Source organism: Aspergillus fijiensis (assembly GCF_003184825.1).
Source record: "Aspergillus fijiensis CBS 313.89 unplaced genomic scaffold BO72scaffold_1, whole genome shotgun sequence".
Lineage (NCBI taxonomy): Eukaryota > Fungi > Ascomycota > Eurotiomycetes > Eurotiales > Aspergillaceae > Aspergillus > Aspergillus fijiensis.
In genome coordinates this window covers 298,224-325,074 of record NW_024468977.1, presented here as the reverse complement: position 1 = coordinate 325,074, position 26,851 = coordinate 298,224, and the positions used below count along the sequence as shown (strand labels likewise).

Sequence of the window (26,851 nt, the reverse complement as noted above, 5' to 3'; positions counted from 1 at the left end):
TTCCTTCAATCGCCGCTCAGCATCGGCCTTTGCATTACTGTCTTTAAATGCGCCTCGCTTCCTTCAATTCACCGAAAATGCACTGGGCCTCTGACAATTCTGTAGGCCCCTGTGTTCTCTTTAGACGCAGTTGCTTCAGAGAAAAAGATTCTGTGTAAGGTCATTGCTCACTTTGCGGATCTCAATATGGTCCGCCCAGCACCACTTGCCTGCACGGAATGTCGCAAGCAACACCTCAAATGCGACGCAAAGACACCGTCATGCTCCCGCTGTCTCGAGAATCGATTCAACTGTCTGTATCTACCTTCACGGCGTGGAGGAAGGCGAAAGACCCGGGATGCGACTCGACAACAGCCCCTAGCTACAACTCCCAACTATACTCGTCTTCTGCAACAGCCAATGACTTCGCATCTAGCTACACAAAGCACGATCATCCCCCACCATGCTTCTAGTGTCAATATGACAGAGGTCTCGCCTTCCTCCTCGGGGCAGCAAGACCTTCCGATCCAATTAGCAGAGGGTATTCAAGATTCAACCGAGTCCGACGCCCGCCTGGTTCGCCTGTATTACGAGAACTTTCATGCTGCGCACCCAATCCTGGTCCCCGCTCCTCTCTATGACGAGCGCAAATATCCGAAGTATTTGCACGAAATTGTTGTCCTGATAGGAAGCCATTTCTTGCCGCAGTCGAGTGCATCGCTATCTGAATCAACGTTGGCCGAGTTGAGCGCCAGCGGTGAGAGGACTCCGTGCAAGGTCCAGGCTCTTCTCCTTTACTCAATACTGTTATGCGCCCGCGAAGAATGCCCGCAAACCCAGATCACGTTCTCTACCGCGGTTGACATCGCTTTGGAGCTGGGCATGTATCGACGAGATTTTGCGACCACATCATGCGACGAAAGAGACGTTGAAGCAGAAAGTCTGCGCAGGACGTGGTGGGAGCTCTTCACCGTGGACGTCCATATGGCTGCTTTGCAGAAAAAGGTCATCTTGAGATGCAGCAGCGTCCCATATGACGTTGCCCTGCCTTGTGAAGAAGCAGCCTATGCCAATCATTCGAGCATCCCAACCCCGCCAACCCTTGCTGGATTCAACAAACGGATTTTCACTGCTGACGATGATGATGGCGAGGCCGACCAGTCCCGCTATTCATCTTTCAGTTATCGTATTGAAGCAGTGTGCATTCTGGCTCGTGTCATCGTGCTCAACAGTTTACCCGAGACACACAGGGACCATCTGCAAGCTGTGGAAAATGCGCTTGTCAGCTGGACAAACCACCTCCCACCAACCAAAGTGGATATTGTGGATATGTACGGCAGCATTGATGAAATGCTCTTCCAAGCACATACAACAATTCACTATGCCGCCATGCTTCTGCATCTCCCAAGAAGCAATCTGCGACCTGCTCTGCCAGACACAGGGGCTCCCATCAGTCCAGTAATCCCATCCCGTCTCTCGCCGTCGTTCACCCGGCATGTCCACGACATTAAAGCCACAGAAGCCTCCAAGCAACTGTCGAATCTGCTGTCCGTGCGACCAAGTGTCCAGCGATATAGTCCGTTTGTCGTGTTTGGACTTGTACTATGCGGCATGGTGCAGCTTGCTACCAGTCGAATCCATCCGCCGGAGTGTTCGGATCACCACTGTAACCGCATCATACTTGTTCTTGGCTGTCTGAAGACGTTGAAGAACAAGTGGTCGGTAGCAAACAGGGCTCACCATTATCTAAGAAATGCAGCGTCGGAAACCTTTACGGCGTGGATCGAGTCTCGCTATCCGCAAGCCAGTGGCAGTGCACCGCCAGCCTCCCGCAATGATGCTTCGAGCAATTCTTCGACAATCGACAGTAGTGCATGGATCGTGGCCCCTGGGATTCCGGGTGCCTTGCGCTCAGCAGATGCGGATGTCCAAGGTCTTTTCTCACCGGGGCTTCTCTCGGCGTATATTGATCCCACTTGCAGCGAACCACTGCTCCTGCACACCATGCCCGACCTCGACTTCACATAAGCTGCATTTTGCTTCTCCATCAAGCAAGCGATACTTGAGGTGTTGCGAGCAGATTGAGGACCAAGTAAACCACTGACTTCGACGTCTCCGCCGCCAATGTGGTCAAATATCTTGGCTGTCCCTCCATGCAAATGGTACTATCAGCTCTACCGTCGTCCACCCTGTCGTCCACTCCGTCGTCTTGATTGATTCGACTTCGGATACTCTTGATTTAGAATATTCTCCGGCCCACGGAAAAGACAATTGGAAGTGGCAGTGCACAGGGTCAATCCCGTTCCTCTATTCTACAAGAGCATTTAACGCGGCAAGGGGAGAGAGGCCTGTCTTGGGAAAGAATTACGTTAAGGGGCCCTCGGGCAACGGAGAAGGCTCGATGCTGCCTCGATCGAATCAGATAATAGCTCATTAATTCCAAACGCGGTTATTACAATGACTTGGGTTAAAGTGAGATCCAGTCAATGACAACTGAAAGCTTGGCCTGGATGAGGAGAGGGTGAGCACGTGGAACGCCTCAAGCTATTCCTATGTTGGTGCAGGTACATTGCTGGTGAACAGGCTATAAGGAAGAAGACGGCTTGATGAATATCCCACTATCGTTTTTTCTTGCGAAAATCAGATTCTTTGATTGCCCCACAGAAACTCGGGGGCTGGCATCTCGTGCGCCTCTATAGGCTGCTTAGCACCATGGTGATACCAAGAAGTAAGGTTGATTACCTCAGGCTTTCAATACCAGTCTTAGACTGCGTTGTCCGCTTTTTGGCAGAGTCCACAGTGACAACGCGGACGTGGGCGGAAGAGTTGCTCAGTACCTATCGTTGGGCTGCAGGTATGCACGCAGGCCCGACAGGAACATCAGTCTCTCGGAGGCTTTAGATAGACATAGCGCAAACCGAGTCTTCGTTGAAGGTATTTTTTGATTTCCCATACCAGAATGAAGCTTGAGTCTGGTCGTTCACTTGGCGCGGCACCTGCTGCCTTCTGCATCTGGCGTTTGCTGGAGAGAAGTTGTATCTTGTGGTGACGGCCATAAATGCTAGTCCTGTACTTGGGGTGGCTGGATAATCAGGAGGCCAGCACTTGACCGATAGTCAAAAGCGATCCACGGGACATGATGCCATGAGGATCTAACTCCCGAGGCCCCGACTAGCGTTTCTTGGTGATGGCTGGCACGCCCTCGCTCGCGCGTAACTCGGCGAGTCTCTTCTCACGCTCGATGAGCCTCTCCTTCTCCTGCTTGATCATTTGTTCCACCGTCTTGTTGGCCTCCGCCAGGCGGTCCATCTCACTGGCCTCCCCAGCTTTGCTGTATTCGTTGCCCGGGGTTTTATTGAGCGGAATCTCCGCCGTCCGGCCGTTTTTCTGCTGCTGGGCCTGCTTGGTGTTCTTGCCCCCCTTCCCCTTCTGCGGCTGCGTGGCCCCCGTCGCGGGGCCTCCGGTCAGGAGCTCGTAGAACTGCTCCACCGGCTCGTTGAAGACCACCTCCTCGTAGTTCTGGCTCGTCACCATCTCCCGGCGTTCCTTCTTGCCCTCCGCATCGTCGCCGTAGGGATGCAGCTTCAGGCTGTGCCACAGCGTCTGAGGCTTCTCGTTGGATTCCGGCACGAAATAGAGCTTGATCTGGATCTCGAATTCACCCCACCCAGTCTCCGTGACCTCGAAGGGGGGCTGCTCGATCGTCCGGACATTCTGCGCGTACGTCTCATGCAGCTTGAACTGGACCTTTTTCAGCCAGTAGGAGATGTCTTCGCCGTTGACGCCTTTGACGAAGACGCGCCATTGATGCGTGTGGTCGGCGGGTACGTGGGGGGGTTTCTTCGCGGGATCGAACGGTTGGGCTTCGCTGCCGAAGACTACGGATCATCGAGCGTTAGTACAGAATGGAGAGTAATGAGAGTCAAGTAATGCTGGCGTACCGAAAGGGCGAAACACAGAGACACCCTTGAGAATCATCTTGTCAGCTGCCTGGTCCTGCCTTCGTCTGATGCATAATGGTGATTGAAGGAATGCTCACCCTCACGCGCTTTGTACCCGTTGCAGAAGGCATGCTTGAGCCTGATAGCGTTCCTTTGTAAGCGTGGTTGTGTCGGAGAACAAATGTGCTGGAACTGAATTGCAGTGATGGGCGTAACGTAGGATGCAAAGTGACCATGTCCCTGTCGCGACTTTCGCCCGCGGTGGCACGTGACAGCGGTGGGTGGTGATACGATAAGGAATTCCTCGGAAGCTCCGCAGCTATTCTTCTTGCTCCGGCGATCAAGCTCTCTTTTTTGAATTCCCATTCGACCATGTTACCTTGAAATTCACTCGTTGCTCTTCATATTCTTCTATTAACACCATAAATTACGCTCAGACTGTGTGATTAAGTTACATAATTAGCAAAATGGCTGCTAAACGGGTCGTTGTCGCGGGTGGTAATGGTTTCTTGGGTAAGTATACTCCGCATGTCGCGCACGCAAGAAAATGAGACTGATGAAGTCTCTCCCCTCCAACAGGTTCACGGATCTGCAAGTCTGCCGTCGCTCGGGGCTGGTCGGTCACTTCACTCAGGTATATTGTTCCATAGATGACCGGACAATTGTCGTTAAGTCTTGCGCAATAATACTGATCGCTACGGCATAGTCGCTCGGGCGAACCGCGGTGGGAGACCGTCACAGATTCGGTGAGTCGCCCGAGCTGGGCGAGCTCCGTCGAATGGGCCAAGGCCGATATCCTCAAACCCGAGACATACAAGGCTTTCCTGAACGGAGCCACGGCCGTGGTCCACAGCATGGGCATCCTACTCGAGGCGGATTACAAAGGTGTGGTGCAGGGAAGGGAGCCGATCCTTAGTGGCTTACAAAGGGCCTTCAGCGCCTCGAGGCCTGGCGGTCAGGATCTTCGGGAGAGACGAGAGGGTGAGCCTCTTGAGGTCCGGGACCGCAGCGGGCAGTTTACATACGAGCTGATGAACAGGGATTCCGGTGAGTATGCAGTGCTCGGACGAGGGATTTAGGTTCTACTCAGGAGAATTTTGGCCTAGATGCTGACAGTTGGGGTCATGATCTTTAGCTATCGCCCTCGCTCAAGAGACACACCACGAGCGGGTTCCTACCTTTGTCTACATTTCTGCTGCGTCGGGAGCACCGGTCCTTCCCAGTCGGTACGTCACAACTAAGAGAGAGGCGGAAGCAATCATAGCGGCGCAGCTACCGGAACTTCGAAATGTGTTCGTGCAGGCACCCTTTATGTACGACGAGAGTAGAAAGTTCACTCTGCCGATTGCACTCGGTGGCTTTGTCGGATCTCAGGTCAATGCTCTGCTGGGAAATAAGCTTGATTTTCTCGGCTCTATGGTAACCAAGCCACTCAAGGTGGACGACGTAGGCGAGGCTGTGGCAGAGGCCCTCGAAGATGAGGCTGTTCGCGGAGCATTGGGTGTACAAAAAATTGAAGCCCTAGCGACGAAGGCTTGGAGAAGAAGCATGCTTTGAGCATTGGTTGAATCAAACAGTATGTCTAGATTTCGATTTCTTTAACTTGATGCTAAAAATGGCACAGGATGATAAAGAGCCCCTGTGTGCAACAAGCCCTTAGCAACATTGAGGGATGAACCGACCGACCACTGCTTCAATGGCTGACTGTTGGCTGTGTTCAAGACGAGTTTGGATATCCAAGTATGAGTCAGCTCTTGGAAGAGCTGCAGAGCGACACTGCTTCAAGGTGGATCGGAAGCAATGACGCGATGCTGGTATAGTGTATTTGTACAGGGAAGGCTACCAATCGATACCCCTAGATAAATCTTTGCTCCATGATCTCTGCCAACCTTAGAAGCAAAGGGCGCTCGTGTTCTCTGCAAATGGAGCTCAACGTGACCGGCATTGTAGTTTTAAGCTCAATGGGTCAGAAGCTTGGCTATAAAGCGACTGGGCTATTTCAAGCTTGATCGCATTGCTCGAAAAGATAATTCCCAGCAAAGGAGACCGCATGTGAGGACCGGGGGGTGCAGAGTCACTCGAAAGGCAACCGATATTCGAATATTCCGACAAAGGGCATTTGGCGGGTGAAAATTATCGGATCCGTTCAAATCATAGTTCCACGCTCAAAGCTGTCACGAATCTCGGTGGTATACTGTTGCACAATTAGACTTGACACCAAAACAAAAATTTGAGACGGCACATACCTTGTTATAGAAGCGAGCCAGTTTCTGGTTGAATTGTTTGTTCTTCTCATTGATGTAGGTGACGTCACCATCATCATCTCCGCGGCGGTCTCTCCGCTTCTTGAGTCGAACCTCCTCAGCCTTTCTCAAGTCCGCGACCAGCTTATCGACAGCTACTCGGTCAGGCCTGTTTTCCGTGAACCCGACAGTATCTGCGGTGGAATAGAAGGTGCCGTTCTTATCGACTGCAATCATCTCGCCGTCGTTGGTTTCCACGATTTCGAGGTCCCCGTTGGCGGCGGCTTTTTCGATGGCTGCCATCTTATCTCGCTCATAACCCTCCAGGTCAGGTTGTAACTCCCGCAGCTGTCTCTTGTATACTTTGCGCGCATCTTGTGTATAGTCCTGGAAGGCAACGTCATCGCGATGGCGTTGTTTCTTTTCCATCCGCTTGTCCCATTTTTCCGACTCATCCACAGTCCAGTCCCAAGCGCGCTTGCGCTCAAAATCCTCGCCCGCGGCCTCTGTATCAGCTTTTAGCAGGTTGTGCGATGCGAAGGCATGCTTGCGCGAGATCGATGAGAGTAATGCCGGGTCGGTCGCCAGACGTTGTGTTTCAGCGGCGGTTTCCTTCATGTTGCGCTCTGTAGCCGTTTTCTGGAAAAAATATCAGTAAAAACGCCCATTTCAGACAAGGTGAATTGTGGAGTACTTACCGCGCGAGCCTGAAGAGCTTTGAATCTCTCTTTGCGCTGTCGGGCCTTTAAGACAGCATCATCCTCTGTTTTATCTACTTTCTTCGAGACGTCCTCGACGGCATCGGTAGCGGTAGGCTCCTGGGAGGCATCGCCTGGCTGTTCGGCAGGCTGCTCCTGCTCAGAGTCAGGATTGCTTGCCGCAGGCTGTTCGATGTCGTGTTCGGTGGGCATTTCGCGGAAGTATGCACAGAATCGGGTCGCGATGATGTTAAAACTCAATGGTAGGTTTTGAGGTAACGTGATGATCGAGCGCTGGGTAATGAAAGAAGTCAAGGCTGGGGTTCGTGTTACCAGCGTGGATGATGAAAGAAAGAAAGGATGAGGCTGAGGTCAACTCTGGCTCGGATTTGCACGACTCGCCGCCCTACCGACCGCCTTTTGACTTTCCTCTGATTGTCCGATTATCCTTATCTCCTCCCCCGACCCGCCCGCCCACTCACCCCCACAGAAGCATGTCATACAATACAATATACTCTGGTTGATCGACCTCTAGTCCCAACCATTCTATTTCATCTCCATGTTAAAGCCACGGAATCATAGCCACTTGCTTGTATCTAGGCGCAGACTGGACAGGAGACCAGTGTCATGCCACATAAAGCTTCGTCGCCACGTTGACCTTCGCGCTAAGCAGAGGTCTCCATATCCTGAGGCCACTCCGTCCCAAACACTTCGGTTTGCCCTGACTGCTACGCTGAAACGGCCTGAGCATGATTCATCTAATCCAATCTTGGAATCGCATCTATCGCAAATCCTACAGAATAAGTGGCCGACATTCTCCCTTCCTTCGCCACTTTTGGCTACTCTTTGGCCAGACCCTGAAAGACACGCGCCCAAGGCCTCGCGCCTCGATACCAGTCAAATAAGAAGTCTTCCTGATCTGCAAGACTTCGTTGAAAGTAATGTGATAAACAAGGAAGGATGCAGACTTCTGCAGTCTCGACAATGCGTTCCTCTATCGAAAGCGTTAGCACTCTGCGAACGGCACAATCAGTTCCGAGAGGTTCTCTCCGCTATTCATGGGATTATTACGCGGGTAGAGAGGATCAATGGGCATTGCTCGAAGCGTCTGTACGTACTGGGAATGTACTATGCAGCACTCGCATTCTCAGTTCCGGCTCTCAAGCGCTACTTGGAAGGCTATCTAGCCTGTGGTTCGCAACGCTTAGGTCCGAACGAGAGCAGACTCCTAGTTCACGCTCTCCTTGATGCCTCAAGGTATCTTGCATTCTGCGAGGAAACTCGGGACATGGGTGCGATGATTGGTCTAGTAACTGGAGATGCCCAACCGAGCAACAATCGCTTGCATGATATTTTATATTGGGCAGGGCCTGGCCATCGGAACTCATGGTCTGGCTCTTATTTCACCTTGCTCGTCAAATTTAACAGCAAGGCACTACAGAAAGCTCTATGGGCTAGACTCATAGATGATCTGTCGCCTGAATCACACAAGAATCAATTTCAAGCTGTCTATACGTGCGTGGAGGCCTTGATTGACGCCGGCGATACGCAACGAGCTATTACATTCTTGAATCAGATATCGGAGCGCGCCAATAATACTTTACCATTCTTCTCAACTGCCAAGTCACTTTGCTACGCTCTCCCCGCTGATAAACTGCAAGCTTCCCTAATCGGCGAGGTAGAACATACTGAGATTCTGAATCAACTTCTCACAGACATGGAGAATCGGCTGGGCATCCGCTGGCAATCCAACTTGCTACTTCATTCAAGTGCTTCTGAACCCCTCACGGTTGCTAGCGAGCAACCATTGTTGACCATCGATGGGGATAGCACTGGCTATGAAAGCGTTGAGCGGCTTCTCACACAAATTCATTCCTTTGGGTGCTCAAAATCAAAAGCTGACCTTGGTCAGATTGCCGATTCTCTCAATGAGCATGACGGGAGGCTGTTGTCTAGTCTGGCCATCGCTGATGCTGATACAAATATGGAGTACGCTTGGTGCCCCCAGAATGCCCCACTTGAATTTCCAGAATCTCTTTCGTCTATTAGAACAGACTTTTCCAAGCCTTGGACACCCTCTACGCTAGGTTTACTTCGCGTTAGCCCTGATCCTAGCGGTCAATGTCTTGCCGGCAAGCGATCCCTGCATTTGATGCAGCTTGGATACTTGGTCGCAAGGCCAAGAATGCCTCAAGGGCGAAACTCGCAAGATGCCACTAACTGGAAACAGACGGGACATATTATTGCTTGGGATCGCTTTCATGGGCAGCTGGTTGCGGTCTTCGTTGGACCTGTCCATGGCGCAAGCCAACATTGCATAGAAGCAGGACCTTCGAATCTGCGATTCGGTCTAAATTCCATCCTGAGTGTTAATCTTTTCAATGACCGACCGACACACTGCTCTAGCAATCGTGTCACTCCAATCGGTAGTGGTGCGACGAGATATTATGTTGATGTGGATCCAAGCCCGGACTTGTTACCATGAGGGAGGCTGTTATTATCATATCTGGGCTTCATTTGTACGCAGAGGTCTTGTGACTCGAGGCATGCAGCCACGACCCTTTCCTGCCTGTAAAATACAGTACCTGTGTGCGACAACCGGATGTAGAATATGGTAAATACGCTTTAGGCTTGGTATATTCTTATCCAACCGAGATGGTACAATGTAGCCAATTATCTAGTCGAGGAACGGAGTAGTATCTACGATAGAGATTCGTAGATAGGTGACTTGAAGATATCGCCCCAAGCACCCAAAGTAGAATATCTTTAGTGATTGTAATGCTTTCTCCGTGGACGAACATAGACAGTACGAACCATATATAGCAGAGACACAGCCTGTTGTGCTCTGGCATTTACCAGGTAAATAGCAGTATTGTGTTAACACTGGGCTGATTTGCCTTTGCCTAGAAGCCAATGCAAAATTCGAGAGTACTAGGATCGTTTGACTTGGTGAGTGCCACAGAGGTACAGGCACAACGAAGCTTGTCGGTCTGGACGCCAGGTCATCCCTGCTCCCTTACGCCCAATGCACTAGTTCTGTTTTCATCTGAGCGAATAATCTGATTGCATGAAGATTCGTAGAGCTGCCATATGCCTGGGGATCAGCATCCAAGAGGGATCGGAGGTGATAGCGCCATGCACTCGGAATAGTTGCTAATTTGCTTTTTCCTTCTATGTTTTCTTCTCTCTCTTTTTCTCTCTTTTTTTCGCCTATTTGTCCAGATGGCACCTGGCCCCAATTCAGGTTTTTCTTTGTTTCGGTATCCGTGCAGTGCATCTCCGAGGAGTCTTTCTGATCGAATGATGTTCTGGTTCGGACTGTAAAGTGTGCCTTGGTGTCAAATTTCATGTTTAAAATCACAGCCACCATGCTGAAGACATCTGTGTCCAGAGAGGCTCAGCCAGAGAGCCCCACGTAAGGTGAATGGGAGTTCGAGGTAACTGTTGTCTGGTCGACCAAGTCTGGTTCCGGTGTACTCCAACCGTCATGATGGGAATACCCCAACCGGAGTCTGAGCCCTCTCTGCTTCCCTTTCCCACTTCACACCGGGCACATAGCTTATGTGGTCGAAAGTACTGCCAGACACTTAAGTTAGGTATGGCAACGCTTGAAACCGTGGGATGCTCTATGGCGGAGGTGCAATGGACGGGGCCAAATTGCTTGTGTTGTGATGGGATGCCGGTCACTTGATTCACCCCCTTCCTTCTTTCCTCCCCCTACCTCCTCCACTGCACCTCTCCAGATCTTCCCCTTCGATGCTCCTCCTCAGTGGTAATTCTTTGGGACTCATCGGCGGTTCATTTCAAGTCCACTCGATACATTCCCACTCCACCTTAGCGTCGTGTGAACCAGTCTAAGGAGATAATGCTCAGATCTCCCCGGTTTGAGCGCGCCACTATATTTTGCTGGATTAAGCCCGACATTTCCCGGAATGACTACTCTGTCGCTTTGATTCTCCTGGGGTGCGGTCGCCTTCGGGGACCTCGTATTGCGAGCTTGGAAATGTTCCAGTTGCCTGCTCGAGGCCGGTGGCTCGGGGCTGCCTACACGCAGCGCTAAGTGAAATCCAGCTGCCTCGGTCGAGTCAGCGACTGCCTGGTAGCCTCGCTACCTCAATGCAAACGCAGGGCTGCGGCCGCAAGATATGAGGGATATGGATTCGAGGATGAAGCGGCACCAGAACCTTGAAAAACAGGGCTTGCAGCATTGAAGGTTCGTCGTGTGCACAAGCAGGGCCGTCATTGTAGTTATTGTCCTGCTAACGGCTGCAGTATGGTAGCCTCCAGAGCAAGAGGTCCAGACCAACAGCTACTCGAACGCAAACCTAAGAGTGGGCACTAAGTACACATAAATTCCAGGAACTTCAAGGGACTGCGTGGATCACAGGGAGAACCGCCACTTCCTGGTTGGTGCTGAAATCCGCCAGCATACAGCCAAATCCACAGAATCCAGGGGAGCCATTCAACCGTCAAGACACATCATTTGTTCTTGTCGGTAAGGCAACCACTCAGATGCAGTAGCCTTGTTCGCCAAGTCGCGAAAGGCGAACAATCGCTACGATGCTAATGCACTAATAGCACCACCTCCTTTGTCGGTTAAAGAAACTTTCGCTTTAGACCTTGGATGTGGGTCAGAGCACTAACTACGCTATACCAGTCAGCAAATATGAAACAGTCTGGGGCGGTGGCCATTCAAGGGATCATATACCGCATCACAAGGATGAAAAGCTTACCTCGCCAGTTTAGAAGCCACACACGCATCACTCAAGCGAATGTACTCTGTACTATGGATTTATTATCCTAAGCACTATCGAAGAGAGACGGCACGGGCCCTGCAATCTTTTGTCGCCTGACAAAACCGCTTTCCTCAACTTTCTTATTTGGCAACGCCTTTTTGACATTGCAATCGAGCCCTGTCGAGGATAGCCTATTCCGGCTACGCTTAGTCTAACTATGGATTCCCAGCACTATGGCCTACCGTCTCCGTAGTGGCCCGTGCAATAATCCAATAGCCACAGCACGCCACCATCAGCAGCGGCTGGAACCATGAGCGACAACTATCCCGTTCCCCACAACTGTCACTGGTGTTTGTTCTTTACAGTCTTCTTCAGCTGTCAAATGCTCCTGCTTCAATGTAAGATGATGAGCCGCAGCAAGAGAATTGGCAGCGAGTTTGTAATCCAAACACACCTCGAAGCCAGAAGAGGCCCGAACCTCGAAGGTGATGCATTTGCAAAGGTATTCGAGACTGCATGACAGGATGGCAAGATTTGAGATTTTGCGGTCAGAATTGATCACCTACTCCGGAGTACTGGTTATCCTGCTGCGAGCGATTGTATTTGCCTGCAGGTTTTTGTCTCGGGACAGAGTTCCGTATGGGACCGGCAGCTCGGATACAGTGATGGAACTCCTCGACTCCACCAAAACAGCTTTCTAGTGGGTTCTTTACAAATCCTACAACGTCATTTTTCTGTCCGTTCGAGTTCAAGATGCTGCAGGCTACTACTGTATTGGGAAATACCAATACCAGACCATCACTGCGGTGGTCGCATATATTTCTTGCTTACATGAATCCCTGGTAGCCTCTCCATCTGCAGGGGAACGAGTCGCTGTCAAAAGCGATCATGGAAGTCCGCGGGTATTTGGCGTATCACTGATTATTCTGAACTGACAATTATACACATGGACCAATCAGCGGTTCTAATGACAATATGTGCTGATTCTGCATCATGCGGTACGATCTGCAACCACCGACCCCTCGCTACGTCGCGTTCTCATCTTTACACAATTCCCCTTGGTGCTACGTCTTTTCAAACAGTGGCGCAGCAAAACCAAACAGCAGTCTCCCTGGTTTCACAAGGGGGTGATATACAAAGATGTCAGGGATTCTGAGATGATTGACCCCTCATCTGATTCAGCATCGGCGGCTTGTTGGACTAGTTTACTTCACGGTGGTGGTTAATCTGCCTCATCAAGCTGCCCTTCTATCTACGAATTCTGGGACACTCGGAAGCGCTATTCATGTCTGCAGCCATACTAGACCGGTGCTCATTGTTCTTTTCTTTACAGCGAACAACTTGCGGGAGACCATATAAGCAGCTGCTTCTGGTGTTCGTTTGTTGATGACCAAGACCTCTTTCAGGCTCCTGCCGGCCTCGCTCGGTTAGTACCAGACACTGATAATGTGTTGTCACACTACCAACGGAGACTGTCTCAGTACCATCCTCTTCGGGGCTGTATTCGAACGTCTGGTCTCCAGTCGTTCGATAGAAATCCCAGGATCCGGGAATAGACCATGCTGGATCCTGTCAGGGACGCAGTGTTGCTGCAAGTCTTGATTTTCGCGCAATGCCACACACATACACAGTGGGCACGCACAGGCTCTCTCACAAGAGTATTACCCAGTGTGCCAATTTCCCCGGATCTGATTCCTTTCTTTTCTTTTCCTTTTTTTTTCACGGCCACATATGGAATGGATTCAAATTTGCAGATTACTGCTTAATTTAGGGTTAGTCAACCTTTCCTATCGTCGCTGAATCAGTTGCGTCATCCGACAAGCCAAAACGCCTTATAAGCAGCGGATTGACTGCAAATCTCAGCACCTCCATCGTCACTACCTGCAGCCGCACAAGTGGTGCTATGAGCTGGTTGGATGGAGGTCGGTGGAACTCTTTTCTTTTCTGATTTTCCCTACATATTTCCCCTCCCACTCTATACCCCTTCCCAAACAATCGCTTTGTGGGAAAATTTCTGGCATTCGTCAGGACGAACTGATAGATGACTGTTACTCTACCAGTTCTCCTCGTAGGAACGTCCACCAACGGCGGACCATGTTCTTTGGGCTCTTGAATTTTCCCTAAAAGCCGCCCCTCAAAAGCCGTGTTTCTACATCCCTACCATAATTCTGCGAAGCTACTTTCCGTCTGGAACCTATTATTATGCCGCCGCGCGCTATCATTTCATTCAAGTCAAGTGTCATCCCATTCTTGTTTGTCTCCCTTTTTTGGGCATCACCGAGTGCGCCCTAATCTTATTGAGCTTTCGGTTCGACCCATCAATTCGTGATCCTATATATGGATGTTCACTCTACAGAAAACGACCTGTGGGATCAGTTCTTAGCAATTGCCGATAGGAAGAGGAAACAAGACCCACCGACAAGAAGAAAAGTCACAGAAAAGCAATTCCCAAGGAGATAACCAGGAACAAGTATTACCGGAAGGAGAGCTTCCGAGCGCCAATTGTCTAGATGTCGAGGACGCCGCTGCATCAATGGAGACATGCCACATCCAGCGGGCAATATTCTGATGGGCGGGCCCAAGCCGCTGGCGACGACCATCAGGCGCTAAAAGGAGCTCCGAGTCATTCTCATCCCACGGACGAGCTTCCGCGCTTCTTATTTCCTGGCTCAGCCAGTCAGGCTTATGATCCCACTGTCGCATCTACCGCTTTCAACTCTAGATTGCCCTATCAGGAGAGGCTCTGGGATAGTGTCGCCCATCCGAAGCATGATGTCCCTTCGGTTCCTCCATATAATACTGGTAGTTCAGCTCACTTTGGGGCTCAACAGTCCAATGTCTTGAGAAACGTGGAGTATGCCTCATTTTCCTAGCTCTTAGTTTCCATTCCATTCTTTTGTCGGCTTTGGCTCGTTCAAGCTCAGATGCGTGATCATGGTTCTGTCATCTTTCGACTGGGTCATGCACGCATGCTTCCGTTTTACATTTTCATAATGAGCATGCGCGTGCAGGTTACCATCACTGTACTTTGCTTCCACATCCTCCCTCCATAGCTGCGACAAAAAGTGCCATGTGCTTTCTTCCGGTCAAGTCACTAATTCCTGCTGGCAGAAACAGCGAACTCCGCACGGCTGTCCCAAGTCCTGGTCACTGTTATGATTGTACGGGGGGGTCTTCCGCCAGCATGGCCGCGGAGAAGCGTCAGATACAACAGCCCCAAAGGCAGAGTACGACGAGTATGCCTTCTGGATTTGAAAGACTGCTTCACCATTCGCCTACGCCGTCCCCTCCCCCGCGGCGACCGTCCTCAACCTCACGATATCACCTTCACATCAGACAGCAGCCTTTGGCTGCGCGAGCTTGTGGCGCAGGTGATAGAGACCGACGGCCCATCGACCCACCTCCCATCATCCAAATGCTTCTGACAGACTTCGATCCGAAATCCTCTGACGACAACGACATCCTCCAAGATCCGCGATTTACTGTGGGCTGTTTTCTCATCCCCGAACCCGGATTCTCTCAACCAGACGTGAACGCCGACGGTACGGGTAGAGCAGATGAATTGAGCCAGGGACAGTCTACTCCTCTGCTATCCGGAAAAGCTTTCGTGTCACCTTTCTATGTCGATGAAGATCCGGACCCCAGCACAGCGCCAGCCCATCCATCCTCGTCGGGCTACTACGCACCCGAAACGGGCGCATACCTGCCACCGACCACTTACCACGGCACCCCACACACCCCGGGACAGCCTGCTACGTTCTACATCTTCTCCGACCTTTCTGTCCGTACAGCTGGACTGTACCGCCTCCAATTTCGTCTGATGAACTGGGGTCATGTGGAAGACACTGGCAAGTCGATGCCGATCCTTGCCGAGGCTTGGACGAATCCTTTCCGCGTGTTCCCGGCCAAGGACTTTCCTGGAATGAGGGATTCGTCCCTTTTGACAGAAGGTTTGAAGGAGCTTGGGTTTGTGGAATTGAAGACGCGGGGGAAAGGGAAAGGGAAGGGTCGAAGGAGGTGATAGGTCGAACGCTCTAAAGTGCTTCTGTCCGCAGCTTGGGGGAAATTACGACAAGGGTTTTTTGACCGCGTTGTGCTGGAAAAGGAGGAAAGTAGAGAACTTTTCGATTTTCCCCACCCCCCAGATAATGTTCCGTGTTTTATATCTCTCTTTCAAATTTCCTTTTTTTTTTCTTCTTCTACGATATGATGAATGATTCTAGTGGGAGGAGTGACATTACGCAGAGAGCGATCATAGGTATGCAGTCGCGCTACGACGAGCACAGGGGTGGCGTTACGATGGATAGTCAAGTTCTCTCTTCAAACTTGGGCTTTTGTCATACTTTCCGATCCTGGTACCCATGAATATTCCACCTAAGCGCGTCAGTCGCAATCGCACCATCTACTGCGCCTCCCTCCCCACTGCTCCGGGATCTCTCTTGTATTGGAACAACGTTCTTAGTCTATACTTGGGTATCACAGTCATTATTAAGAGTGCACAGAGAAGAAATCGAGCTTTCAACAAAGCCGCCCACACCTCACTTCACCGAGTCCGATACAGAGTCACAAAACCACCCCGCAGAAGAGGGCAACCCAACTCTCATTTTGTTGAATTCCTTGTCTTTTTTCTGACCTAGAGGACGAAGTACTCTTCCGGGATCTTGAACTTGAACTGCAGATCCCCCCATTTCTCCAGAAGGCTTTGCACGTCCACCTTGACCTGCGCCCACTCGGGACCCTGGAATTGGGGGGCGCGAAGCATAGTGTGAATCATCTGCTCGCCCTCGGCCAGGCGGCCCTCCTCGCGGGCCATGACGGCGGCGACGACGACGGACTCGGGGCTCCCATACGCGGCCGCCAGCTCGAACAGCTCCCGGGCCATGGCGCGGTAGTGCGTCAGCGACGGCCGGCGGGCTTCGGCCCAGATCTCGTCGCGGAGCCGCTGCCACCACGGGCGGTGCCTCTCCTGCAGCAAGCCCTGGCCCTCCTGCGCGGGGTCGACCGGGCGGAAGTCGGCAGCGGCGGCGGATTGCCCGCGCCGCGGGTACCGCCCCTGCGCGATGAGGTAGTAGTAGCACGCCAGCCGGCGGGTGGCCCGGCGGTGGCCCGCCATGACCGCCATGTGCATGTACTTCTCGTACTGGTCCCACCGGCCTTGCTCGCGCAGGTGGCCCGCGTACCGCACCAGGTACTCCGGCTGTTGGAACTCCTCGGCGGCCCGGCGGTAGATCTCCTCGGGGGTGTGTTTGGTCCGGTACTTGTGGTCCAGCATGAGGCCCTGGACCCACATGTAGGTGTCCCAGAAGGAGTCGATGGGCGGGAAGTACAGCCCCGTCTCGAAGCCCGGTTCGAGCTTCTTGGCTGGGTAGATCAGCTCGAGGATCTCGTCCAGGAGGGCCATCGCCTCGCGGTACTGTTGTCGGTGGCAGAGGACCCGCGCGTGGAGGTGCATGGCGCGCGGGTCGGGAAAGGGGCCCGTCGCCAGGGCTTCGACGGCTTGCAGGATCGGCACGTCGCGCGGCGGCGGCGGTGGCGCGGACTGGCTCTTGTTGTGTGCGCGCATCTCCTTCAGGTAGTTGGCTGCTTGGATGTAGATCGCGGGCCGGACTTTGGCTAGGGCGCTGGCCGAGGAGACCCAGTGCTGGAAGGGTTGGTGGAGCGGGAGGATGAGCTTGCCGATTTTGAACACTTCCAAGGGCGTCACTAATGGTTCCCCAGTTTGAGGAAACATGGTTAGTGTTCGACCTTCTTAGGGGCAACGGGTGACCCCCCCCCCCCTCCGGGATTCGTCACGCCTGAAAGCGAGGGTTAGAGAGAAAAATGTCACGTACAGTTGCGCGGGTTATTTTCAATTGCGGCCAGGGTGGGAGGGCCGCCATGAGCACACTCTAGCAAGTGTAGGCCGGTGGCTTCGAAGATTGGCCACGTGATATCTGTTTTGAGGTCTCTGTTAAGGACGGCATCCGCCCAGTTGTCCATGCCTCCTGTTGCGAGCCACTTTTTGTGAACGGTGAGGTCGCCGGTGATGTGAGACTCCGGGCCGATTCCTGCAGGGCGGGGAGGAGAAGACACGCGGGCATCCCTCATGTTGGCGGCGCGTCGGAGCGCAGGGGACTTCCGAGGAGTTCGATACAAGGCATTGTAGGATGAAGTGGTGTGGAAGCAGGAACTGAGCGGAGGTCGAGGTGCGAGATGATTATGCTGGAGGTGGAAGTGATCTTGGGCAAGGCGGGGGTGCAGGTTGGAGCTATAGTGCAAGCTCGGGAAGGGGCTTATGCCCGAATGCAGACGTAATTGGCATTGTCGTCTGATGCTGCGTGAGGACCCAGGGAGGGACATGGCGAATCGATAGGAGGGGCGTACAAGAAGTGAGCTTCAGGAAGGGTGGGTTGATGCAAAGGCGGAGAAGGGGAGGAAGAAATCTGGATGGAGTTCGGGCTTTCCGCATTCCCGTCCACTTTTCGACATCCGCGCCAGAAAAGAAAACAATAACAATGGCGCCAGAATACAATGGACTGATCAGCACCTCGCGCAGATGTCTCCAAGGATGACCGACGTCTGTCACGCATTTCCACCGTCGTACTCTTTCATCTAAAACAGACTTGACAGCTACTCGTCTCATTAAAAATACTACGTACGAGCCCATGATGATTTGCTGTCAAAACTCGGATGACAGAGAGACCACAACAAGTTTCTTTCCTCTTGTTTCCACATTGTCCATTCGATACAGATGATAATGTACATTCGCCGCCTTTTTCCCGCTTTCCGTTTATATCAGAAAGAAAATAGAATCTCAAGAGATATAGGGACCGGAGAAAAAAGATAATAAAGAAAAGGGTGATATAACAGAACACAATACAATAAAAAGAAAAGGGTGGTGCGAGATAAAAACTCCAGCTCGATGATGCAGCCCAATCACAACGTTCCAGGCCATCCAGGTTCTTTCGTCTTCTGTCCCATCATCCCAGAAAATGATAGCCAGCCACAGAGCGAACCCAGATGGACCGGGTAGCATTACAAAGGAAAGTCCCCCCACGGACCCGTCAGACGACAATCCGCTCTTAGTCCATGGTGACCTTGGCACCGACGGCCTTGAGGGTCTCGATGATCTTCTCGGCCTCCTCCTTGGGGACGGACTCCTTCAGGGTCTTGGGCGCCGACTCGACGAACTTCTTGCTGTCGACCAGGGACAGACCGAGCATGTTCTTGATCTCCTTGATGACCTTGGCCTTGGAGGCGGCGTCGATGGACTCAAGCTTCAGGTTGAACAGAGTCTTCTCCTGCTGGACAGGAGCCTCCTCCTCCTCGGCGGCAGCGGGAGCGGCGGGGGCAGCGGCCATGGCGAAGCCACCGACGGGAAGGTCGGGGATGTTGAGGCGGGACTATAAGGTGACAAGGTCCTCGTCAGCAACGATCTCAGTGAGTTTCAAGCGATCACATCACATGAGCAATTGGGGCCGAGACAATTCGATTGATAGGAACCCTGTATCAACAAGTCCTGGGCGGAAGCTGTTGCGACAGGGCCAGAGGAGAAGCAAGAAACGCACCTTCAAGCTAGCGACCAAGTCGGCAGTCTCCAACAGGTTCAATTGGCTGATCTGATCGACAATCTGGGTGATCTTGGGGTTGGCAGGAGCAGCAGACTCCGAGGATTGCCATCTCCGGCTGCTGGACAGGTATGAAGCGGAGGAAACGCGCAGGGAAGCGGTAGGGCGGACAACCTGTCTGCAGCAGCGAGCTGCGAACTGGGTAGACATGGACATGCTGGGCGTAAAAGGAGGCGATCTGGATGGGGGCGACAGAAGGTGGCTAGGCCAAGGGGATTCAAGCTGCTCGAAGTGATCGAATGCTCGAAAAGTGCCTTTGCGGGAAAAGAAAGTCGAGTCTCGGTCCGGAAAATCCAGTCGCGTCACGTGATACCGGCACCCGCTAGTCGGCGTTCTGTCAACAGAGAATCGAGTACTCACTATGTATATCAGGAACGGTCAGGTATATTATAGAAAAGATCAGCAGCAGTAGACGAAGTATTCCAGGATGTACGGATGAGAATAATCATCTACCACTACTGTTACTAGAGCCTGCGAAATATACAGATGCCCATGGATAGGTCAATGGGCAATTCATGATTGTCGTGTCTATCACATTCCATGCTTTTGAGCCTCCAATGGATATCATATTCTCCTAAATATTACATTTAATCCTCATCCCAGTTGGGGTTGGGGCCCGGTGGCTTAGGACCACCGGCCTGTCGAGCAACAATGATCTGGTCAACGCTGAGCACCGTGCGGGCAGCCTCGCTCGCGAGACGAATGGCCCAGCTCTTGGATGCTAGCAGGTCCAGGATGCCCTCCTCCACGGCGTCAAGGGTTCCAGCTGAAGAGCTAATCTCCAAATCTACACCCGTGGTCCAGTAAGGCTCCTCCTTCTCGGAGCTGCCCTCCTCTGCAGACGATTCCTCCGACTCATCATTGTTGGCAGACCGGTGGTGTGCGGTGTAGAGACGAGACAGAACCTCAGTAGCGTCCAGACCAGCCGACTCGGCCAGGGTGCGAGGAACCACCTCGAACGCTTCGGCGTACTTGCGAATAGCGTGCTGGGGCAAGCCAGGAGTCTTATCCGCGAAGGCGGAGATTCTCTCCACAAGTTGAGTCTCGGTGGCACCGGCACCAGGAACCAGGCGGGGATCCTTGGTGATAGCTTTGACTGCGTTGACACCATCGTCGATCGCACGCTCAACGTCATCGAGATGGTTTTGGGTAGCGCCACGCAGGACAATGGTGGATGTACGAGTGACAGCGTTGGCATCTTCTTGACGGAAGACGGTCACCCGGTCACCGCCGATCTCGGTAGTCTCGACAACATCGATGCTACCCATCTCGTCGGGCATCGGGGCGCCCAGGCGAGCGAGAGGGGTGGCGCCGACCACACGGCACAGTCTGCGCAGCTCGAACTTCGAGAGGATCTTGATCACAAGGATGTTGAAGCGGTTAAGGAAGTGCATGGCCAGGTCACCAACGGTGGAACCGCAGACGACCACACGCAGACCAGAATCGTAAAGTTCCTTGATAGCCGCCTCCAAACGCTCCTCCTCACCCTTTGTGAAGTCCAGCATTTCCTGCGCATTTTTCAACAGCACGGTACCCTTGGTTTCGGTCTGAGAGATGTCGATGGGGCAGCTGAAGACTCCAACCTTGGCCTTGGTAGCCTTCTTGATCACACCATCAGGCTCTCTGCCAAGAACCATACCCTTGACCACACGAGACTGCTCCAAGCCACCTCCCATGATCTTGACGACACGAACGTTGTCGACATTGAAGTTGGCGGGGTTCTTGGGGAGGACAGCAAGGACAGCCTCTGCAACCAGAGAGGCCAGAAGATCTTCGGTTCCGGACTGCTTGCTGGCGACGACTGTGCGGAGAGCCTTGGTAAGCTCGGTCTGAGAGCGGAGTTCTTGAAGGCGATCGACCTCGAGATCTATTGTCAAGTAAGCGTCAGTGATTGTTGAGTCACTCGTTGTCTGCCTGGTTTGTTGTTTCATGGCAGCCCCTGAGGCCGCCGAGCGCTCCTGGCCGGAAGAATCAACCCACCTTCTAGCGTCTTGAGCGCAAAGTTTTGTGCCTTCTCGTAGCCCTGAACAATATCACTCGTCTTCAAGCCCATGCGCAGCAACTCCTCGGCCTTCTTCAACAACTCTCCGGCGAGAACAATGACCAAGTTGGTACCATCTCCCATCTCCTGATCCTGCTGTTGACTGGCCATCACCAGCAGCTTAGCAGCGGGGTGCACAACCTCCAGTTCACGGAGAATGGTAGCCGCATCCGAAGTAAGGATCATTTTCTGCAAATGGTTGATGACAATCTTGTTGCGACCGTAAGGGCCCAACGACGTCAAGACAGTCTGAGCAATAGCCTGGCAGGCTTCGATGTTGCGAATGACGGCACCATCTTCGGCATCGTGGCTATAGAGAATGAAGTGTCAGCCGCTGTTCTATGATCATAACCCCAATCCATATCATATAAGTTTACTGGCCTGCTGAACCTGGCGGTATTGATGGCTTGAGGGGCGGGGACATTCCACGAGTGGGCTTTCGCTTACCTCTGGTACCCAGGCTTGAAAAGACCCGCCTGGGAGGGTCCGGGAAGAGACAGTGACATGATGAAGGGTTACTTCCTCTGGAGTTTGGGGAAATATCCAAATAGAGAGAGTAAGGGGACACTTCCTCAACACTGGCCTGTAGCTGTTCTGGGAATTTTCGACGGAGCTTGGAGACGGTCTGGCGGCGGCTGTTTGTTTGGTTTGCACGCGGAGGGGCTCGGCATGCTTATCCATTTACAACTTTCCTCTTCCACGACGGAGCATTGATCTTCCAATTCTTGCATCACTTTCTATATTACTTGCCATGGGCAACTACTGCAACTACTGCATAGTCTCTTGCCAACGAGGAGCCAGAGAATATTGCTGGAATATGCGCTGTGTATGTGAGGAGAGATCAATACATGCATAGCCAACCTGCCACCAACCCACAGCCAACACCTTCCCTCGTCCCCTTCAGAAAACAACTATCTCACAAAACTATTTCCTCACATGTCTCAGCTGGTCTCAAGTCGAATCCTCTTCGTCCTCCTTCCCAACTGAGTCTGACTGCTTCCCTCGCAAATTTCCTTAAACTCTCCTCATACCCTGCGACCAGATCCACATCCACACCACTTGACCCATTCACTTCAACAATCCTCCGCACCATATCCTCCGCGTCGCGCAGTGCAGTGTTCACGCCCATGCCGCCAGTTGGAGGCATGGCATGGATCGCATCTCCGAGAAGCGTCACCGTCGCATGTGCCTCCCAGGCCGGGACATCCGGCCTCACAGAACAGATCCTCAACGTGGATGTTTGGTTCCGATCCTGTTCCTCGAACAAGACCCTCACAGACGCATCCCATTCCGCCGTAAGCTCCAATGACAACCTCGCCGACCCGTCCCCGTCCAACCTCAACGCCTCCTCATCTCCCAACGGGATATCATTTTTATGCGCCAGTAAGACCCAGTACACATAATCCCTCGGCAATTGGATCCCGCGCACTGGCGTATCCGCCTGCGGGAACCGAATGGCTTCCAGCAGCAGCGTCTTCGGCGCCTCCGTCTCCCTCTCGGTGACCAGGGACATTCCCCCCATGGCCTCTCGCGCAAAGCGCTGTTCAAACTCGGGCGTGATGTAGGTCTTGCCGTACACGATCCGCATCCCCGTGTCCAAGAACGGGTAGGACGGCGACAGGAGCTGCTTGCGCACTTGCGATCGTAGTCCGTCCGCGCCGACGAGCAAGGCGCCTTCTTCCGAGGTCCCGTCGTCGAAGAACGCGATCACTCCAGTGCTCTCGCTACTCTCCTCCCCATTCTTCCCTTGGCGGACATCGTAGTGCGTAAACCGCTTCCCAAAGTGTATTTCGTCATCCAGATCGGTCATGAGCACCTCGCGCAGTACCCCGCGGTCAACGGTGTACGGCTTCAGAGAGCCGTGGGCTTGGATGGGAGGGCCTCCTCCAGCACCACCACCACCGCCGCCGCCGCCGCCGCCGCCGCCTACTTGCTGGATCAAAGCCCTCCCGGACAAAGCATCAAGCCTGGCACCGCCGGATAGCAGCCCGTTCTCCGCGCAGGTTGCCTCGAACAGGCCGAACAATTCCGGGGTCAGCGTGGCCCGGAGGGCAAAGATGCCCTCGGTCCCGATGCGCAGCCGGTAGCCCTGGGCGCGGAAATCTTGCTTGGCGTCTCGCTCGTAGATCTGGACGGGGATGTTGTTCTTCTTGAGGCCTTGCGCGAGGGCGAGGCCCCCAAGGCCCGCGCCGACGATGAGGATGGGTTTCGACATGGGTTGGTTTTGTTCGTCGTTATTGATGGACTAGAGGTCATTTAAGGTAGATATTGTGACCGAGATGCTTGGATTGGTCCCGGAATAATCTGCTGATGCTGGGCTTTCATGGTATATATATTAAATGCTCGGGCGTTGGGGAATAAGTACTATGTAGATACTATGGACATGTTCGGGCCCGAGATACCGCTCAACTCGGGCCTCCCGAAGCTTCGGGCCCGAAGGGAATCTTGCTCGAGTTTGTGTGGCTTTTTGCCGAGTGGTAGTCAGCAATCCGCTGGTGATGTGCTGGGGCTGTCTATTCGAAGGCAGTAATAATAAATAACAGGACTATTGGAAAGACCTTGTGCCAGAAAAGAGTAGAACATTCGGAGATGATTGATATAGTTGGCGTACGGGTTCACTACCTAGTGCGGGCTAGAACGAATTATGTGGGGTTGTGTTGATACAGGATTGGGGATTTACATAGACTATTTTATGTACAAGTACCAAGAGATAATCGGAATCATGTGCTTCAGAACTCCCTGTGATTAGCGAAGGCTCTCCTAAAGTCGGGCACTGAAAGGATTGTCAGCCAAAGTATACAGAACCAGGCAAGGATGGAAAGCGACATACTGTATTCATTCGCCATCTTGCAGCCACCATCCAGATAGATAGCCTGTGCTGTGTTGAGTCTAGAGCGGGTTAGTTGCAGTGAGCTGCAATGGCTGAGTCGAGGAGCTTACGTACTTTTCACTGAGAGCATGGATACGACTTTCGTTCTGTGGCCAATGAATTAGGATATGCCTCAATAGAAGATGTGTCTCGGCCGCTGATCAGGAGACCTACCGAAGGGTGCGTCGACAAGAATTGATGAATCTCATGTTCTTCTTTGTTGTTCACCAGGCGCTGCCAGCTGAGACAAAGTCAGTAATCATGTGTTGCCACAAAAGAAGCAAACGGCCTAGAATGCATCTGGCCAGCAAGTGACTTACAAGGCAATAGCAGCCTCCGGGTTGTAACAGGCTCGAGCCATCATGACTAGCAAGTAAGGTTAGTCAGCCATTAGATTGAGAGGAGGCGAGAGCGCTCAGGTTCCGTACTCAACCCCATGTCGTCCGCTTCGGCCTACAATAGACGGTGGTCAGTCTCGTCTTCGGTTTCATTCATCTCCGGTCTAGACGGGAAGGTTACCTCCTGTACCCGAGAATTGGGCAAGTTAATCAGATAATGCGACAAATAAGCCGGAATCATGGCTGAGATATCGAAGAGAAACGAGGCAACCGTGACAATAGACTTCAGAAGATAATTCCGAGTCATACCCTCCGCGCTATGGTGAGCAACCACATGCGCGATCTCGTGCCCGAGGACCGCAGCCAGACCATCCTCATCTTTGCAGAAAGGCAAGATGCCGGTGAAGACGAAGACTTTCCCACTATCGCAAACCGGTTAGAGAGATCGTATTTCTTCACTGGATGAGGCTATATGCTAGAAATCCTACCCGGGAAGAACAAAGGCATTTCTGACATTGTCCGCTTTGATGACGTGTGCTCTCCACTGGGCGCCCTCTACGCGTGCCTGAGGGATGAGTCGCTCGAGTACACGGTGTACTACCTTGGCATCGGGGTGAGAGTCTGGCAGTATGCGATCTCTATGCTCCGCGAGGATCTCTCGATATGCTTGTTCTCCGAGCTCTAGCTCGTGTTGCACGGATATGAAGTTGAGCCGCCGGCGGCCAGTCATCTGAGAAACAGCTGTCAGTGCCTGGTGTTCGAGGCTGAACAGGTAGAACCGGACTCACCTCCACTACCTCAGTATTATAGTAGTAGAACGCCGATGCGCCAAGGCCTATTATAACGAAATGTTCGGTTCGCGCCCGCGACAACAGGTGATACATCAACGGCGGCGCCCGTGGGCCCCGGCCGGAGTTGCTGAATCGGTTGTAGTTCCCATTGCTGCATCTACGGCCGCAGCTTGAGAACGTACGGCTCTGTGGCTGATGTAAAGGTCGAGAGACAGATCGGAAGGGTGATGCATGGCTTGCGAATGTCCTGGTCGAGGCAATACGGCTTTGCACTGCGATATAAGAAGTCTGCTTTGTCTGGGGAACTACGCGAGACAGCATCCGCCCTATTGTTTGATGCAACATGCTGTTCAGACTTATGTATCACGTAGCTTAGTCACACGCTGACGGTGAGAGAAGATCGACCTGGATGAATTGTGAGATGATTCAATCTTAAGGTGGAATGCGGAGGTTGAACTGAGTCTGAGCGGATCGGATCTCGACCGTTGGCGGAGAAGCCCGGCCCTGTCCAATGAGATTGCGGCTGTGTTGTACAGTTCCTACTGTATTGAAAGTGTCCGGCAGCCTCAACAAGCCACAATTTTAAAGATTCTACACCAGGCTACAGCTTGAAGTGGTCTATACTAACTTTGTATGAAATCTTTTTGGTTTAAGGGTATACAAGGTAGGGCGTAGGTTGAATTGAATGCCGAAAAGCATGTCACCGCTGAACCAATACATAAATGTTTAGTTTTGCACGATCTCGCAATAGACGTGGGGAGCTGCGCAAGGGATCCAGCACTCAACGAAGTGTTCATCGGGGAAGCATTAATAGATCATAATCTGGCCAAGCTTTGAGGTAAACTTATCTCATACTGGGTCTGTAGTAAATGAGTTACAAACTTGAGTTCCCCGTACACTACATCCTGCGTAGTGCCGCCAGCTGGATACCATTCCACTTTTTGACATCCTTTCTATACTGGGATTCAGGCACTCACATCAAGTACAGAACGAGCGATTCCTTTTTCACAAGGCAGAATGAAATAACCGACCGCATATCGTACATCTGCCACATGCATCTTAGCGGCATCAAGGCCGACGCCGAAAGAAGATTATAGCCAGTCCAATCCTCTGTTCTGGATGACGATGAAACCAGGCACTTTCATCTAGGATTCCCAAATTAACATCGATGACCAAGAAAGAATCATCAGGCTATCCTCAGCGACATTGAATAAGCCCCCGGGAGTCAGATAGGCCCCTAAGTCCCCACACACTGGAATCGCTAATTATGCCAATCATAAGGATCCAATGGCAAGGTTCGTGTACGCGCCGACCTGCGAGTGCGAACATATGCAAAGCACGACCCTCGTGGCCCTGTACTTGTGAATGATCAATCTCTAAGAGTGTGTTCGGCGGCTACAACTGAGCGCCAATACACTGGGGAAAGTATGGTGAAGGACAAGGCTGATGCAGTAACCAGAAAATAGAATGGATTATGCAACTAAGATCCTAAGCTGATAGAGTAGCGTCGGATCGAGCAAGTAATTGCCAGGCTTTGACCCTAAAATAGATCCTTCATGAGACGGAAGTAGTCCCAATATCCTCTATCTTCGACCAAAGCATGGCCAA

At 52.4% G+C, this 26,851-nt stretch overlaps 11 protein-coding genes across 11 annotated transcripts; 4 read left to right on the top strand and 7 right to left on the bottom strand.

The window, feature by feature from the left end:
• Positions 1–13: 13 nt before the first annotated feature.
• Positions 14–2,349, top strand: BO72DRAFT_3096 (Zn(II)2Cys6 transcription factor). Its single transcript, XM_040940497.1, has one exon. The coding sequence runs from the start codon at positions 187–189 to the stop codon at positions 2,005–2,007; it is 1,821 nt and encodes a 606-aa protein (XP_040806621.1). The 5' UTR covers positions 14–186; the 3' UTR covers positions 2,008–2,349.
• A 666-nt stretch (positions 2,350–3,015) lies between these two features.
• On the bottom strand, positions 3,016–4,123 carry yaf9 (YEATS domain-containing protein YAF9). Its single transcript, XM_040940487.1, has 3 exons — positions 4,019–4,123; positions 3,921–3,945; positions 3,016–3,857 (listed from the first exon to the last, which is right to left on the bottom strand). The coding sequence occupies exons 1-3, from the start codon at positions 4,049–4,051 to the stop codon at positions 3,151–3,153; spliced, it is 765 nt and encodes a 254-aa protein (XP_040806620.1). The 5' UTR covers positions 4,052–4,123; the 3' UTR covers positions 3,016–3,150.
• A 138-nt stretch (positions 4,124–4,261) lies between these two features.
• horA (ubiquinone biosynthesis protein COQ11) lies at positions 4,262–5,593 on the top strand. Its single transcript, XM_040943574.1, has 4 exons — positions 4,262–4,433; positions 4,500–4,554; positions 4,627–4,967; positions 5,056–5,593. Exons 1-4 carry the CDS (start codon positions 4,388–4,390, stop codon positions 5,475–5,477), a joined length of 864 nt encoding a protein of 287 aa, XP_040806619.1. The 5' UTR covers positions 4,262–4,387; the 3' UTR covers positions 5,478–5,593.
• Positions 5,594–6,066: 473 nt separating this feature from the next.
• BO72DRAFT_366877 (pre-mRNA-splicing factor SYF2) lies at positions 6,067–7,074 on the bottom strand (the record flags this gene model as incomplete). The annotated part of the gene is made up of 3 exons (XM_040940809.1): positions 6,067–6,114; positions 6,167–6,802; positions 6,862–7,074. The coding sequence occupies 3 exons, from the start codon at positions 7,072–7,074 to the stop codon at positions 6,067–6,069; spliced, it is 897 nt and encodes a 298-aa protein (XP_040806618.1).
• Positions 7,075–7,338: 264 nt separating this feature from the next.
• Positions 7,339–9,500, top strand: BO72DRAFT_443449 (uncharacterized protein). The gene has a single exon (XM_040943573.1). The coding sequence runs from the start codon at positions 7,421–7,423 to the stop codon at positions 9,344–9,346; it is 1,926 nt and encodes a 641-aa protein (XP_040806617.1). The 5' UTR covers positions 7,339–7,420; the 3' UTR covers positions 9,347–9,500.
• Positions 9,501–13,850: 4,350 nt separating this feature from the next.
• Positions 13,851–15,924, top strand: BO72DRAFT_2854 (velvet factor family protein). The gene is made up of 2 exons (XM_040940328.1): positions 13,851–14,451; positions 14,709–15,924. The coding sequence occupies exons 1-2, from the start codon at positions 14,108–14,110 to the stop codon at positions 15,616–15,618; spliced, it is 1,254 nt and encodes a 417-aa protein (XP_040806616.1). The 5' UTR covers positions 13,851–14,107; the 3' UTR covers positions 15,619–15,924.
• An 8-nt stretch (positions 15,925–15,932) lies between these two features.
• Positions 15,933–17,980, bottom strand: BO72DRAFT_443446 (uncharacterized protein). Its single transcript, XM_040943572.1, has 2 exons — positions 17,429–17,980; positions 15,933–17,300 (listed from the first exon to the last, which is right to left on the bottom strand). The coding sequence occupies exons 1-2, from the start codon at positions 17,934–17,936 to the stop codon at positions 16,231–16,233; spliced, it is 1,578 nt and encodes a 525-aa protein (XP_040806615.1). The 5' UTR covers positions 17,937–17,980; the 3' UTR covers positions 15,933–16,230.
• A 303-nt stretch (positions 17,981–18,283) lies between these two features.
• Positions 18,284–19,450, bottom strand: BO72DRAFT_443444 (mitochondrial 54S ribosomal protein bL12m). Its single transcript, XM_040943571.1, has 2 exons — positions 19,145–19,450; positions 18,284–18,979 (listed from the first exon to the last, which is right to left on the bottom strand). The coding sequence occupies exons 1-2, from the start codon at positions 19,358–19,360 to the stop codon at positions 18,659–18,661; spliced, it is 537 nt and encodes a 178-aa protein (XP_040806614.1). The 5' UTR covers positions 19,361–19,450; the 3' UTR covers positions 18,284–18,658.
• A 280-nt stretch (positions 19,451–19,730) lies between these two features.
• On the bottom strand, positions 19,731–21,837 carry BO72DRAFT_418684 (chaperonin-containing T-complex subunit CCT8). Its single transcript, XM_040942638.1, has 3 exons — positions 21,693–21,837; positions 21,185–21,555; positions 19,731–21,071 (listed from the first exon to the last, which is right to left on the bottom strand). The coding sequence occupies exons 1-3, from the start codon at positions 21,749–21,751 to the stop codon at positions 19,792–19,794; spliced, it is 1,710 nt and encodes a 569-aa protein (XP_040806613.1). The 5' UTR covers positions 21,752–21,837; the 3' UTR covers positions 19,731–19,791.
• Positions 21,838–22,131: 294 nt separating this feature from the next.
• BO72DRAFT_2827 (FAD-dependent oxidoreductase) lies at positions 22,132–23,858 on the bottom strand. The gene has a single exon (XM_040940303.1). The coding sequence runs from the start codon at positions 23,458–23,460 to the stop codon at positions 22,162–22,164; it is 1,299 nt and encodes a 432-aa protein (XP_040806612.1). The 5' UTR covers positions 23,461–23,858; the 3' UTR covers positions 22,132–22,161.
• A 334-nt stretch (positions 23,859–24,192) lies between these two features.
• On the bottom strand, positions 24,193–25,564 carry BO72DRAFT_366730 (M48 family metallopeptidase; the record flags this gene model as incomplete). The annotated part of the gene is made up of 6 exons (XM_040940803.1): positions 24,193–24,355; positions 24,435–24,480; positions 24,543–24,567; positions 24,634–24,874; positions 24,941–25,182; positions 25,241–25,564. The coding sequence occupies 6 exons, from the start codon at positions 25,562–25,564 to the stop codon at positions 24,193–24,195; spliced, it is 1,041 nt and encodes a 346-aa protein (XP_040806611.1).
• Between the last annotated feature and the right edge of the window lie 1,287 nt (positions 25,565–26,851).

What these genes read in the sequence shown, in the direction of transcription:
- BO72DRAFT_3096 (XM_040940497.1), top strand. Translation starts at nt 187, where the DNA reads ATGGTCCGCCCAGCACCACTTGCCTGCACGGAATGTCGCAAGCAACAC.
- yaf9 (XM_040940487.1), bottom strand. Translation starts at nt 4,051, where the DNA reads ATGCCTTCTGCAACGGGTACAAAGCGCGTGAGG. An exon ending in CGGGTACAAAGCGCGTGAGG is followed by an intron (nt 3,946 to 4,018) that starts GTGAGCATTCCT and finishes ATGATTCTCAAG; the next exon opens with GGTGTCTCTGTGTTTCGCCC. An exon ending in CTCTGTGTTTCGCCCTTTCG is followed by an intron (nt 3,858 to 3,920) that starts GTACGCCAGCAT and finishes GATGATCCGTAG; the next exon opens with TCTTCGGCAGCGAAGCCCAA.
- horA (XM_040943574.1), top strand. Translation starts at nt 4,388, where the DNA reads ATGGCTGCTAAACGGGTCGTTGTCGCGGGTGGTAATGGTTTCTTGG. An exon ending in TGGTCGGTCACTTCACTCAG is followed by an intron (nt 4,555 to 4,626) that starts GTATATTGTTCC and finishes GCTACGGCATAG; the next exon opens with TCGCTCGGGCGAACCGCGGT. An exon ending in GCTGATGAACAGGGATTCCG is followed by an intron (nt 4,968 to 5,055) that starts GTGAGTATGCAG and finishes CATGATCTTTAG; the next exon opens with CTATCGCCCTCGCTCAAGAG.
- BO72DRAFT_443449 (XM_040943573.1), top strand. Translation starts at nt 7,421, where the DNA reads ATGTTAAAGCCACGGAATCATAGCCACTTGCTTGTATCTAGGCGCAGA.
- BO72DRAFT_2854 (XM_040940328.1), top strand. Translation starts at nt 14,108, where the DNA reads ATGTCGAGGACGCCGCTGCATCAATGGAGACATGCCACATCCAGCGGG. An exon ending in AATGTCTTGAGAAACGTGGA is followed by an intron (nt 14,452 to 14,708) that starts GTATGCCTCATT and finishes TCCTGCTGGCAG; the next exon opens with AAACAGCGAACTCCGCACGG.
- BO72DRAFT_443446 (XM_040943572.1), bottom strand. Translation starts at nt 17,936, where the DNA reads ATGTCCCTCCCTGGGTCCTCACGCAGCATCAGACGACAATGCCAATTA. An exon ending in TGAAAATAACCCGCGCAACT is followed by an intron (nt 17,301 to 17,428) that starts GTACGTGACATT and finishes GGGAACCATTAG; the next exon opens with TGACGCCCTTGGAAGTGTTC.
- BO72DRAFT_443444 (XM_040943571.1), bottom strand. Translation starts at nt 19,360, where the DNA reads ATGTCCATGTCTACCCAGTTCGCAGCTCGCTGCTGCAGACAGGTTGTC. An exon ending in ACTTGGTCGCTAGCTTGAAG is followed by an intron (nt 18,980 to 19,144) that starts GTGCGTTTCTTG and finishes GTCACCTTATAG; the next exon opens with TCCCGCCTCAACATCCCCGA.
- BO72DRAFT_418684 (XM_040942638.1), bottom strand. Translation starts at nt 21,751, where the DNA reads ATGTCACTGTCTCTTCCCGGACCCTCCCAGGCGGGTCTTTTCAAGCCT. An exon ending in TTCAAGCCTGGGTACCAGAG is followed by an intron (nt 21,556 to 21,692) that starts GTAAGCGAAAGC and finishes CATTCTCTATAG; the next exon opens with CCACGATGCCGAAGATGGTG. An exon ending in TGCGCTCAAGACGCTAGAAG is followed by an intron (nt 21,072 to 21,184) that starts GTGGGTTGATTC and finishes ACTTGACAATAG; the next exon opens with ATCTCGAGGTCGATCGCCTT.
- BO72DRAFT_2827 (XM_040940303.1), bottom strand. Translation starts at nt 23,460, where the DNA reads ATGTCGAAACCCATCCTCATCGTCGGCGCGGGCCTTGGGGGCCTCGCC.